The sequence below is a fragment of the Sphaerodactylus townsendi genome, linkage group LG08 (genome assembly GCF_021028975.2).
Source record: "Sphaerodactylus townsendi isolate TG3544 linkage group LG08, MPM_Stown_v2.3, whole genome shotgun sequence".
NCBI lineage: Eukaryota > Metazoa > Chordata > Lepidosauria > Squamata > Sphaerodactylidae > Sphaerodactylus > Sphaerodactylus townsendi.
In genome coordinates, this window is record NC_059432.1 from 21,259,063 (window position 1) to 21,271,969 (window position 12,907).

Here is a 12,907-nt window from a genome sequence, read left to right on the forward strand (position 1 = left end):
CTGGCACAGGATATTGCTTGTTTCCCCTGGCAGGGAGTACATATAGTAAATCATAGGGACTGCAAGAATCCTCCATAGCATGCTGACCATGTTGTTTCCATATCAGCCCTGGAACATTAAAGAAAACAAAGCGGGGGCTCTCAGGGTACTGGGGAGAAATAAAAATAATTTGCACAGTAGCTTTAAGAGCATTTCATAGATCTTTCCCAATAATCCCTTCTATAAGATGGGAGGAAAAGAACAGGGTGCAGTTTCTTTGACCTTTTAGATCCCAGCGTGTTTTGCTATAACAAAACAGGGATCTTAAATCCCTTGCTATGACAGGGGATCTTAAATAGACACTTCTCTGTCCCCCACCTTGGCCAAATGAAATGTCCTTTCTCTACCAGTGCAGCCTGATTTTCTTCCAGATTGCTGTAAGGTGGGCCAGCAGATGCCAAGCTTACACTAGAGGCGAAATCTGACCTGGGGACTTCCAAATAAGCAGCTCTCTCATACCCACAGCCTTCCCCTCACTAGCTGTCAAGATGTTAAGAGGAACTGGTCACAAACTATGCATGCAGTGTGGTTTTTAACCATCTCATGCAGGCTGCCCTATTAATATCACCAAGGAAAAAGCTCCTGTTGCAGGTCATTTGTTGCCATTGTGTCATACCTGAGTTCCACCAGTTCAGTTGTTTTCAAAATGATACATTATGCAGTAGATTAGGACAAAGGCAAAGGAAAGCAAGAAGGAATCCAAACCAACAGAAACGAGGTTTGGAAGCATTTCATGTCAAGGGGAGGCTGCCAGTCCTGCCCATGTAAGATTTTTGCCTCTGAACCTTTCGGCACTTTTCAAGGTGGAGAATTCTTCAAAGGCAACAGCATTTCAGGGTGTAACTTTGTGTTGGGCCAAACAAAAGGGCCATCCCACTAGCAGGCTGGAAGGTTCAGCTGATATCTACGAAGAGGAAAATCATTCTTTGTGTTTGGTAAATGGAAGGTCAGTACTCCAATGTGCTTCCGCTCTTGCCCCGCCTTCATTACTTTAAGGCTGAAGCCAGGCTCCTTTTTTTGTAAGGATTCCAGCAAAAGACCAAGTCACACCCACCTCAGTGTTCCAGTGGGTTTTCCCCCCTAAAGCAGATAAACCCCAAACCCAACAATTGTAGCAATTAAGAAACAGAGAAGTAACGGAAATTGCCGCTTCCTCTCCCCCCACTCCAGTGCTTCATGCTATCTTGTTAAACAAAAAAAGGCATATGATAGATGCCCAAACTGTACTTAATTTGAGTTGAAAAAGGGTCTTTGGAAATCTACTCCAAGCAGCACAGCGAACCATCTGCAGTCATGTGAGAAAGCATCGTGTGCAGTGGCTTGAAACACACAAAATAAAGGCATGAATCATTGATTCCAATAGAGTTAAGAGCATCTTTCCCAATGGGACTGTTAAAAGCTTAACTTTAGTTAGATTGGGCCGAATGCCATCATTTGAAGATCAGCCACTTCTCAGGCAAAGTGGTGAACTCACATCTGCTTGAAATGTCTCCAAATGTATATCAGAAAATGGTAGCTATTAGAAACTGTTAAGCTTAGAGGTTTAGAAAGTTCTTAAGATATTGTTCAATTGTTTCACTGCTCTTGAAGCAAAAACACAAGGCACCCTTGTTACCATACCACCCTGGCACAGAGGGGGTGGGGTGGGGTGTTTCTCAGCTACCCCTGCCTACTTGCCAGCCTATGAAGGGTGATGTTGGCATTGTATTGCAGAGATGGGAAGCCCATTTTCTGGCAATAGCCAGGGCAGCCTAAAATAATTGTTTTCTGTTTCTCATGCTGTCAGCCTGCTTATCGTGTCAGCACATTTTTAGCAGAACAGCCATGGATATGTTCTCAATGTGATACAGTAGCCCTGCTGAATGAATATTCATTTCATCCGCAAGAAGACTCCTGATGTCATCCCCTCCACTGGTTAACACAGATACTCCCAGAGGTTGTCCTGACATCCTCCAAAGGTTGGCCTGACACCCCCAGAGGTGATCCTTCCCTTATAAATCCCTCAGCCTCCAAAAAAAACCCTTTGCCCAGTGCCATTGACACCTTTCCATCTTTGTCACTGTGCCCATCGCATTGCACCCCCCCACCCACCCCTGGAACCAGACGCTGGCCGTTTGGCTCTGAACCCTGGATCTTCTTCACTTCATGATCAGGTTGTATCACCCATATACCCCATACCCTTTTTCTATTCCAAATCTGTTTTCAATCTATATCTTAGGAACTCTGTGTGTGCATGTTTGCTGAATTGAATCAGATGCTTGTGAACCCCTCATCCCTACAATAAAGATTGCCAAATTTGTATCATATTCCTCTCTGTGGATTTTCTTCTGAGAGCTGATCATATATACTGGTATCAAAGGTGCCTTACCAAAGCCTCTTGCAATGTTAAAAGCAGCCTGCTCTCAGCTAATATTCCCCACATTATTGAGAGACTGTGTCTCCATCTTGGGTAACCCCCTTCAAAAAACACAGGTGTGTGGTGTAAGACCTCCCTCTTTCCCTATAATGCCCCATAAAATGTGATGGAAGGGTTGTGTGTGCCCCTTGGTGCCACAAGGGGAGGAAATTCGGCACCTGCAGAGACCAAGTATCTACCTTCCAAAAACTTCTGGCTGGTGGTCAGAATTGCTAGCTTTGAGCACTGGAAACACGTTATCTACAAGATCAGTTTTCTTATACCCACAGTGGCTGAGTGTTGCCCGGTGGTAACCATTTTTCATAATTGTTGCACTGTCCTTAAACTGTACCTTTGCAACCAATCTGGATTTCTTAATGAGGCAAAAAGTGTGAGAATTCCAGCAGCAAAAAGCATGCTCCTTAGGACTCTTAGCTAGTCTATCCCATGGGCAGCTTCTTGGTAACAAGGCCCACGGCTGTCAAAAGGTCTAATTTCCACCAAAACAGGCTCAGGACTGGCTTGCAAGTCCCATGATCAGTTCACAGTTCACAAGGCCTAATAGGGGAAAAACCAAAATCCCTGATGATCTCTTTAAGGGTTGCAGCAGCAAGTAGTACTCTTCAAAAGTTGAATATGTACCAGCTTCTGCCAATGAGCTATCTACAAGTACAGCATGAAAATATTCTTCAGGAAGTAATCACCCGCCCTGTTCCCCTCTCTGATTTCCATGCTGTGAAGTTGTATTGAGCACACACTACAGGGGTGTCCAACTCTGACACTTCAGATGTTCATGGACTACATTTCCCATCACCCCGTGCTGGCGTAGCCAATTGGCCATGCCAGCAGGTGCTGATGGAAATTGTAGTCCATGAACATCTAAAGCACCAGAGTTGGACACCCCCTGACATAGTACATACTGAATAACATGTAAAGTAGCTTTTATCTGGTTTTTTTGCACACCACAATGCAAGACATCAGGACAGGTGGTAACAACTTCTGAATGAGCGTTTATCAACAGGCCAGGATCCCGAAACCCAGCTTGTAGAAGGAGGTGCAGCTTGGCCTCACTGATAATTATTTTTCTTTGGAAGGTATATAAACATTTTGATAGCTAGGCAGATATAAAAAAAATGTTTAAAGATCATTTTTCCTGGAGTAAAACCAATTTATTTTGATGTTTTGCAGACAGATTTTTATGTGCAGTTATATTAAACATATGGGAGATCGCAATATAACCATTTGGTAGTGGTTATATTAAGATATTGTCCTATCTTCTTTCAGCCTAATCCCTTGAAGCAAATTGCTGCATCTTTGGCTGCAGCGCAGCGTTAATTAAATCATTCATCTGTGCTCGGCTTCCACAGCACCCCCACTTTAAACAAAAAATGAATCCATCATACTTCAGCATTCTTTCTAAACTCATAAGGCAATCAAGCTTCCGGGGACTGAAATGTCTGCCAAGCTCCTTGTAAACGCGGTATGATAGTTCATTGATGGTAACTGGGGAAAAGTCTGCTATGACTACATGCATCATTAAAAGAACAGAGGCATTTGCACTATTTCATGCAACCAGCCACAGTTCTGGGTCTTTTGAGTCTAAGAACAAACAGAACAATTGAAGGAAGACCACAGCTGGCTTTGGGGAACTGCTTGCAAGTCACTACTGATGCCCTGCACTGTTTATCCCTGCTTATAGGTGAAGCGGACGGGCGATTGGTACAGGGCCTTTTCTGTGGTGATGTCTCAGTTTTTGAATGCCTTCCCCACAGCTCTTTGCCTCATATCCAACCTATCTGGGTTTAGGCCGTGAATGGAAATGGTTGGTTTTGTGGTGTTCAGAAATTATGTTGACTGATTTATTTTATTATTTCCCAAAGGTTACTTCAGACCCCAGCCAAGGTGAGAGTTTTCACGTAGGCAATAAATCTCCTAAATGAGTACTGCATTTTAGACAGCTTGTATGCTTGTTTCTCATACACATATATCTGATGTGAACAAAATATACTTCTGTTTAAATACCAATGCATGTATCTTGCGGGACAACAACTGAACATTGTGGTAAATATGCCATGCAGTGCTGTTATGTGAGGCTGTTACCTCAAGTGCATTTACATGGACCCTTAAAATACTCATGAAGATACTCCTGGAAACCTCAGTCTGTCCAAGGATCTCTGGCCAAGTGTTGGTTTGTTGTCTAGTCAGTTGACTTGTTGAGACTCTGTAAGGTTTTCAAGGTGAGAGACAAACAGATGTGATTTGCCATTGCCTGCCTTCATCTAGCAGTCTTGGACTGCCCTTGGTGGTCTCCCATCCAAGTACTTAATCAGGGCTGACCCTACTTAGCTTACAAGATGAAATGAAAATGAGCTGGGAAAGACGTGTTAAGGTTTTATCATAGGTGTACACGGAAACACTGAACACAGCAGTACCATTTAGAATTCAACGTGGAGATCTACCATAAAACAAACCTTGGAGAATGTAGAAAACAGAAATGTCAGAGAATGTTGTGCTCACTTTAGTACCTTAAAGTGAGATGGATGTCAGTCTATACAATACAGCTGCATCCAATTGCTTTGATTAATATTTCCTTTCTTAGTACCAAAATGGCCATAGTTAGACTATTAGAACTGTAATTAATATCAGCTATTGGATACCTTTATCTCTGCCTTATTATTACAGTAAGTTAACACAGTTTGCTCCTGTACTACCCCAGGGGGTCCTTTCAGACAGGAAACTATACTGTTTTACAAAAGCAGATAAACCCAAAATAGTTCCTTAATTTCACAAAAGTGAGAGAAGTATAACTTATATTTCTATAAATGTACTTTAAAAAAATATACATCTGAAAGCTATGGATCTCCCCCGACCAAAAGCATTGTTTCCCCAACACTGTTCCAAAAAAGGTCTATTATCATTCTTGCAACAACAGGAACATTTATTAGTACTCAAACACAAGATTTAATTGTTATAAACACCTTTTCTCTAAGGACAATATAGCTCAAAAGGGCAAACAATGCAAATTTTAGCAGCAAAACATTTTTTAAAAAACTACTAGGCTTGCTTACAGTCCTTTCAAGTACATATAGTAAGATACCGGGCTTTAAAAATAGCTAGCAATCACCAACAGACTTTCCAAAATGTAAACATATTAGGCTAACAGTACACACACACACAAAGAACTACCAAACATGAACTCCATTTATAACATGCCAGGTTGATACAAAGAGTATCTGCAATATTAATTATAGATTTTAGCTATAAACAACTTTTTACTTCATTAGTTACAAGTTCCTAGACAAGATAGAAAGATTCCCACTTTAGAGCAAATTTCCTCTAGACTGGCTTACTGTTCTTGCAGTTTGGGAAAGTTTACAGAGAGGACAACAAATCAAACTCCAATCAAAGCTTTCAAAACAGACTTCATTTCAAGGGAGAAGGTTCACATACTCAGTGAAGAGTCATCAAACAGGAATGAGATTGAGGGATGAGGTTGTAGGTGAGGACACGTCAAGCCACAAAATTTAGGCATTATACCTTTTAAAAGTCTTCCTCCAGAGAGCTTAGTCTGCTGTAGCTGATATTGTCCCATCTTACCTTCACAACCAGTTTGTGCAGATAGGGAAAGAGAGGTGATCTTATGGTTACCCAATGAGCTTCATGACTAAACTGGGATTTAAGCCAGGTGGCCCCTCATCAGGGTTCATCACCTGTCCACTGTACCCCAGCCAAGCCTTCATTTGCATTGTAGAAATCTTCCTGTGCCTGACTAAAACTCAGCTCAGGACCATCTTGGAGTCAATTTGAGAAAGTGATATACAAAATGCTATGATGTAACATTGTCCAGCATTTGTTGCAAAAACCTAAAGCATAAACAGATTTTTCAACTCATGTGTCTCATGGTGAACACATACCTTGCAAGAGTTGTATTGCTACAAGTTATTTCATTCATTTGAACCATGACAACACCCAGTAGTACCCAAAATGTATACCTGCCACTGCTTAAACCCCACCTCTCCATTTTCTACACTCCCCAACTTGAACTTCAGTCCGATTCTCCTGCTGAAAAGGGTGCAGAACACTTATTACATCTGCCCCTTTAAGAAGTAGAGGCAATTCAGTCCCAAGACTAAAAGAACCAGGGAGTTTTCCCTGCCATTTTACACTGGGCTAAGAGAATCCTGACACACTCTTTATCCTGGAAAAGGAATGCCTGTGTTGCCTCTCAGAACCTTAAAGGTGCTACAATAAACAAGGGAAAGGTGATTTCTTTTTTGTCCCAAAGATTTTCTGCTGTTCCTAAATGTAAAGTACACACAAATAGGCTTCCTAGCAGTGTGACTGTGTGGTTAAAAATACAAAATAATTAACAGTGAATGAATTCTATAGCTAAGTGCTGCCTTGCAAGTTCAGTCACAGTTGCAAAATGCTTTAGAGCCGCATTAGTGAAAGCAAGGCTTGCTCTATGGACATATTTCATGGAGCTTCTCTGTGCTATTGCAGCTTTTTAATGAAATAAAGATGCAGGAATTTGGAATGCTTTGCACATTGCTAATCCGTAGTTCAAGGCATGGAATAAAAGCAAATATCAATAAGCTCAGCATATTCCTGAGAGTCTTAAAATTGAGAAGATTGCTTAATTGGCACTCCCTACTGCTAACAGAAATGTGCCAATTAAAAGGATTCTACTATACTCATTAAAGGATTAGAGAGCATTAATGTCATACTAACCCTCTGCTACATTATCTTTATTTCTGCTGCTCCATGAATATCTATGAACACAGAGAACATGAGATTATGGATCTTCCAAACCACATTAAGAACACCCTGCATCTTACACACAGAACTTCATAACATGAAACACAGGTTAAAATCACAGCAACGATGCCATTAAAATAGCATGCTAATGTACCTAGAAACTCTTGAATTCTTACAGACCTCTCTTACTAAACAGAAGTCAATAAGCAGCCATTTCCTTATTAAAACTGAAACACATGAAGAAAATATAGGGATGACATTTGAGAACAGAACCTTTTTTAAAAAAAAACCCTTTGTAATTTATATTGTACACTGCTGGTTCCAATTAATTCACATTGGTTGTTGCAGTTTTATATGAAAGTTTGCTCATTTCCTGCTCATCTTTGCAACACAAATTGATGTCTGAGGTTTTTTAAACTTAATAAGGTAATGTTCCTCTAAAGGAACATCTATCCAAATAGAAATCTTCAAAACATACATCCCCCCCTCCCACTCTGTAACATAGAGTTTAATTCTGATTGGCATTTAACAATAGAGGGGATGTTTTCATATATATCAAGATGCTGCCTATTGGCTCCATCCACCACCGACACAAGAACATGCCCATCATAATTCATTCCCATTGTACAAATGAACCCAGGAAAATAAATAGAAAATACTTAACACAGAGGGTGGGGTTTACAGCCAAGCAGGCTTCCTTGTCGCAATTTTTGCAAGATTCCTCATGTAGAACCACATTTTTAAAATACAGATAACCTTATCATTGAGGGAGTCTAGGGAATGGGCATGTAGACTTTTACAAGCAGTGTGTCACTTAGTTAATTCTTACAACTGGAGGAAAAACTTCATTCACCTCAAAGTGTGAGCCAGATAAACAGCATTTCACAATGTTAAGAGTGCATATTTGAAACAGTCTGAGAGAAAACCATAGGTCAACTATGATTATAAAAAAGAGATGATGTTTCAGAGATCAGAACAGTTCAGAGTCGTCTAAAGGTTTTCCATCATTTAAAGAAAGGGAAGGGAGAGACCACTGATTTGTATCTTTGTTGAAGAATCTGTTTACATTTCGACTCTGCCAAACAGAACAGAACTTTGGAAAGGAATGGGGGGAGGGGGGGAACAGTCATTTTTTCCCCTAATAAATAAATCTTTTTGTTCTGATCTCAACAACCTTGAACCCTAACTGTATGTTACAAAAAGCGTTTCCTGGCATTCTGGTGAAAGTTTGTAAACAGTGATAATATTGTAAACTTGGCTTATGAAACATCCCTCTCTTTTGAACTGAAAGCAAACATCAACATTACTCCTGCGATTGCAATCGAGATCTAGACACAAGCAGCTCTTGGGCCAATTTCTGCCTAGGAGCAGGAACAGGCTTTGTAGGAAAAGAGGCAGAAGTTTTATCATCGGCGGAAGTACCTTTCCAGCAAGTAACTGATTTGCAAGGAGCCATAATAGGTCTCTGCAAATGCGGTGAGGAAGTCTGCCCAGAATCAAAAGAACAGACCCTATGTGCGAGAGAATTCTTCCCAATGTTCTCCTTGTCCAATTGGATAGATGGTGTTTGTACTGCTGAGCTGTATGGTGGTTTATCAGATGGTGGGAGAGGCGCTCGTCTTTTGGTGCCTTTGCTTTCATTAGGGGGTACAATTTCTTTGTTAGTGCCTGGAATCCTGTTTTTCTGCACAAGCATCTGGTGAGAACTTTCAAACATGGCAGCCCATGGAGGGGGCACACGCTGTTCTTCTTGGCCAACCCGAAACTTCCCATGGGCTTCCTCTATTTTTCGTTGCACTATATCAATTGATCCTTCATGTTTTACTGGGGAATCAATACCTGTTAACATTTTAAGACACAACATAACATTCTTATTAATGGGATTTTTGGCTGCAATGTTACCCCAGAGCCTAAACTACATACAGTGCAACCCTAAGAGTTCTTTCCTGAGAGTGAGCCCCACTGAGTAGGCTTGCTTAGGATTGCTCTCTAAATGTATCACTGATCAAAACTGCTCATTCTTACAACCCCCCTCCTGCAAGATCACTTGAAATTCCCATACTGTTCACTTACTAGAACACCATGAAACACTGAGCAAGAAACCACACTATAAACTATTATTATGACTAATAAACTCATTATGTTTTTACTTTCCACTGTAAAACAGGCTTCATTATGTTGAACTTAATCAGGTAATTGTCCATTCTTCAGGCAGGAGGCTAAATGCATTGTGGATTTTCATAAATTTGTAATGAATTCATAGCAATAATTGGGAGGAAGGGTCATATTTAATACCACTCTTTGTCAGTAAGATTCTTTCATTTTCATGCACAGATTTTGCTGATTATTTGATTTCTTTAAGAAGACTATAATGCACCTTTCAGTAGCTTACATTTCGCTGTTGGTTTACTTTCTGACAATTTAAGACAGTTCAAATATTACTTTGCTTGTAGTGCAGTATAATCACAGGACAATTTATATTAAAAAATTCTCCAGCAGATTCCAAGTGAATACCTGGAGGATGCCAGACAGTCCAAAATAAGAGCTCTAATCTAAACAGTCAGCAACCTCAGTCAGTAGAGCTGGTCACGGATATGTGCATACACATTTTAGAGTATTATTGAAAGTTTTAAAAAATACACACATGCAGAAATTATTTACTTCCTTTATTATCCCACTATTCTCTCCAATGGGACTCAAAGTAGCTTAGAACATTTTCCCCTGCTCTGTTATATGTGATCCAGCATCTAAACAAGAAGGCTGGACTAGTTGTCTGCATGCAGGAAGGAATAGATTTAATAAAGAGCATGGGAAACATTGCATTCTTGAACCTACAGAGCAAAGGGCACACTCACAGGGGACCTCTGGATCTGCTATTAAAGGCTTTTCACAATTGTTCCATATAAACTCCCTGAAAATTTTAATTCTAGCAACTCTGAATGGCTAGCTTAGTGGCACTAGTGCCCAGGAGTAGCTAATTACAGGTCACAATTTTTAGTTGGTTATTCAAGGTTTAGTTAGCTATTCAATGTTAAGTTTTTCCCTGTGATACCATCAAAAGAGAGCTTTTTGGACACAGATGCTGTATATCTTATTCAGGCCTCACTGAAAAGGGTTGGACACTAACACAAAAATGGGTTGAAACTCTATAAAGGCGACACAACAGTTGGTCATTCGGTTGTGTTCTGTGTTGTTTCCAATAACCCCGCTATCTCCCACTTACACATATCTTGGTAAACTGAAGTTGCCTCTTTTGTCAAGAACAATGGTGGTTTCCGTGGTGACATAATCTCAATTTTCATGAATTCTTCACAACAGTGTTTCCACTGACCTGAAAGAAAATCAGAAAGCAATTAACGGAACTCAAAATGCCCTACTTTTAAAAGAATACTATAATTATAGGCAGTTCATGCAATTACTATCTGACGATAATTATTTCATAAATACTGTAGCTCCACTTTTTCAGTTCTTCCAGATTGCTAGTAGACTGGTCTAGGGTGTCATAATCTCTTAGGCAAAAATTATGCCTTTGGCATCTGCTGGGGAATAGAAAGCTGGAATTTCTAAAATATCTAATACGAGATTTGAATAAACAATTCTCATAATCTGGTCAAGCTTATTTTTATGATTCATACATTAACAGTATTCATACGTTAACATTCACAAACAGTTATTTACTCCTGGCTACTACACTGGGGAAAGAAGGGGGCAACTGAAGCAAACAAAGAAAAGCTCAGCTAAGCAGTGAATGAGATGTGTAATAAATAAATCCCTTCCTTTAATGACACATTTCTGCAGGGGTCCCCAACCTTTTTGGGCCTGTGGGCCCCTTTGGAATTTTGACACAGGGTGGTGGACATAACCACAAGATGGCTGCCACAGGAGGTGACACCACATGCACAGAGGAAGCCCAAGTGAAGAAGAGGAGTAATTTTCAAAATACACTGGGAAATAAAACCAACACTGTGCTGGCCCCTGCCTCTGAAACAATGGGTGATTCCGCATAGGCCAAATATAATGGGTTCAGGTCCTTGTTTAAAAGCGTTGTGGGGGAGGAGTTCCCACAGAACCCGCCCCCAAATGCTTCTAACCCATTGTTTTTGCCAGAACCCCGGTTAAATTAGGTTTCTGACACTCCCTGATTGCCTGTGTGAATTACAGTAAGCAGGAAGCATTCTATTTCTCACCGTGCCGTCCACCATTATGGTGAAACACAGCGTTTCATGAACAAACCATGCTGCCTCCTGCTGCCGGGATCCCAGCAATCCTGGCTGGCCCCTGCACCCACTGTGTAAACGGTGGCACAGGCAACATGGGTTCATTTAACCTGTTAGAGTTGGTTGTGCAGAATCAGCCAATATTATTTTAATGTGCTCAGTCAATCAGACCTCAAATGTTGGGCATGTGCCCCATTTGGCCCCACCCACGTTCTGAAAACATTTGGTGGAAGCCAGGAAAAGTGTCGGCAAGCACCACGTCACCCACGAGTCACCTGCCTTACTGAAACATTCCACAATGAATAGGTTCTCTCTAAGCCTGTGGAATATTAAAGCAAGTAAGAACCAGAAAGGGGGAAGTTTCAGTGTTTCCTGCTTTTCCCTTGCAGGACATTCAACTTCTGTATTAGGAAAACAATAATTTATTTTCCTCTTGGCAAATGGCGAGATTGTTATGCCCTGCGAGCTCAAAATGTTCAGCCCATTCTTTGAACTGACATAGGTGTCCCTGCACAAGAGCAGACAGAGCTACTTACTGAAATCATAGAAGTGTTGCCAAAAAGCTTCTGTCCACTTAGAAAGGTCTTCCCGGCTTTCAACTGCAAAAATCTGAGTCACGGCCTCCCCAGACTCAGGGTTGATAATAGAAATGTTTTTGGCTTTTTTCTGGCTGTCTTTATCCACAGCACGGATTCTGGTTTCCTACACATTTTTTTTAAAAGGTAAAGTGAAATAATAACTTCAGTCAGTCGTAAAGGTCTGAAGCTACTCAACCGTCGTCAAATAGGCTGTTTTCCAATCCAAAGATTTTTCTTTTCAAGGAATGCATGTCCCTAATGCTGTTTTACAGACATAACAAAACAAAAACAATATTACATTTATATTATATACATATAATGGGGCTCATTACAACCAACTTGTATTTAATGCAGAAGTGAGAAAATGGTCTGAATCCCATGCATAGAATGGCTTTTAGAGAATGGAGGCACGTTGGATATCCTATGAATAGGATAACAGACACTATTCACTGCCAATTTAAGTGCTATATGATGCTGAACTGTGTTACCAGACACAGACAAACTTTCCCAAGAAACAAGACCACATTTCTCTACCAATTACAGGAATGTTTTTGATCTATTCTTTCAGATCCCATACTGTTTCAGCTTAAAATTACCTTCGATTTTTCTTTTAATCATATATGGAAACAATTAGAGAGGCTTCTTTGTGTGTCTATAAATACAAATTGGATTGCTGCAACCAAACTTCTTGTGACTTTCAATTACAAGGGTTTTTTTAAAGCATCCTTTGCTTTCATCACTTTAAACACCACAGCTGTCTGTTAAAAATGAACGCAAAATGACAGTTAATAAAGTGGGGGAGTCCTGGGTCTCAATGGCAGAACATCTGCATGGCATTCCAAAGGTCCCAGGTACATTTCTCAGTGTCTCCACTTTAAAGGCTCAGGTGGTAGTGATATGAAAGCCCTCTAATTGACACC

General features: G+C 40.6%; 1 protein-coding gene across 2 annotated transcripts in view; it reads right to left on the minus strand.

The window, feature by feature from the left end:
• Positions 1-5,351: 5,351 nt before the first annotated feature.
• The window catches only part of RTKN2 (rhotekin 2), a 40,260-nt gene continuing 32,704 nt past the window's right edge, over positions 5,352-12,907 (minus strand). For both annotated transcript variants that reach the window (XM_048506679.1, XM_048506680.1), the window contains exons 10-12: positions 11,946-12,111; positions 10,416-10,523; positions 5,352-9,031 (exon numbers count right to left, since the gene is read on the minus strand). In XM_048506679.1, the coding sequence (XP_048362636.1) occupies positions 8,496-9,031; positions 10,416-10,523; positions 11,946-12,111 (810 nt within the window). In that variant the 3' untranslated portion in view covers positions 5,352-8,495. The remainder of the gene's footprint in view (positions 9,032-10,415; positions 10,524-11,945; positions 12,112-12,907) is intronic.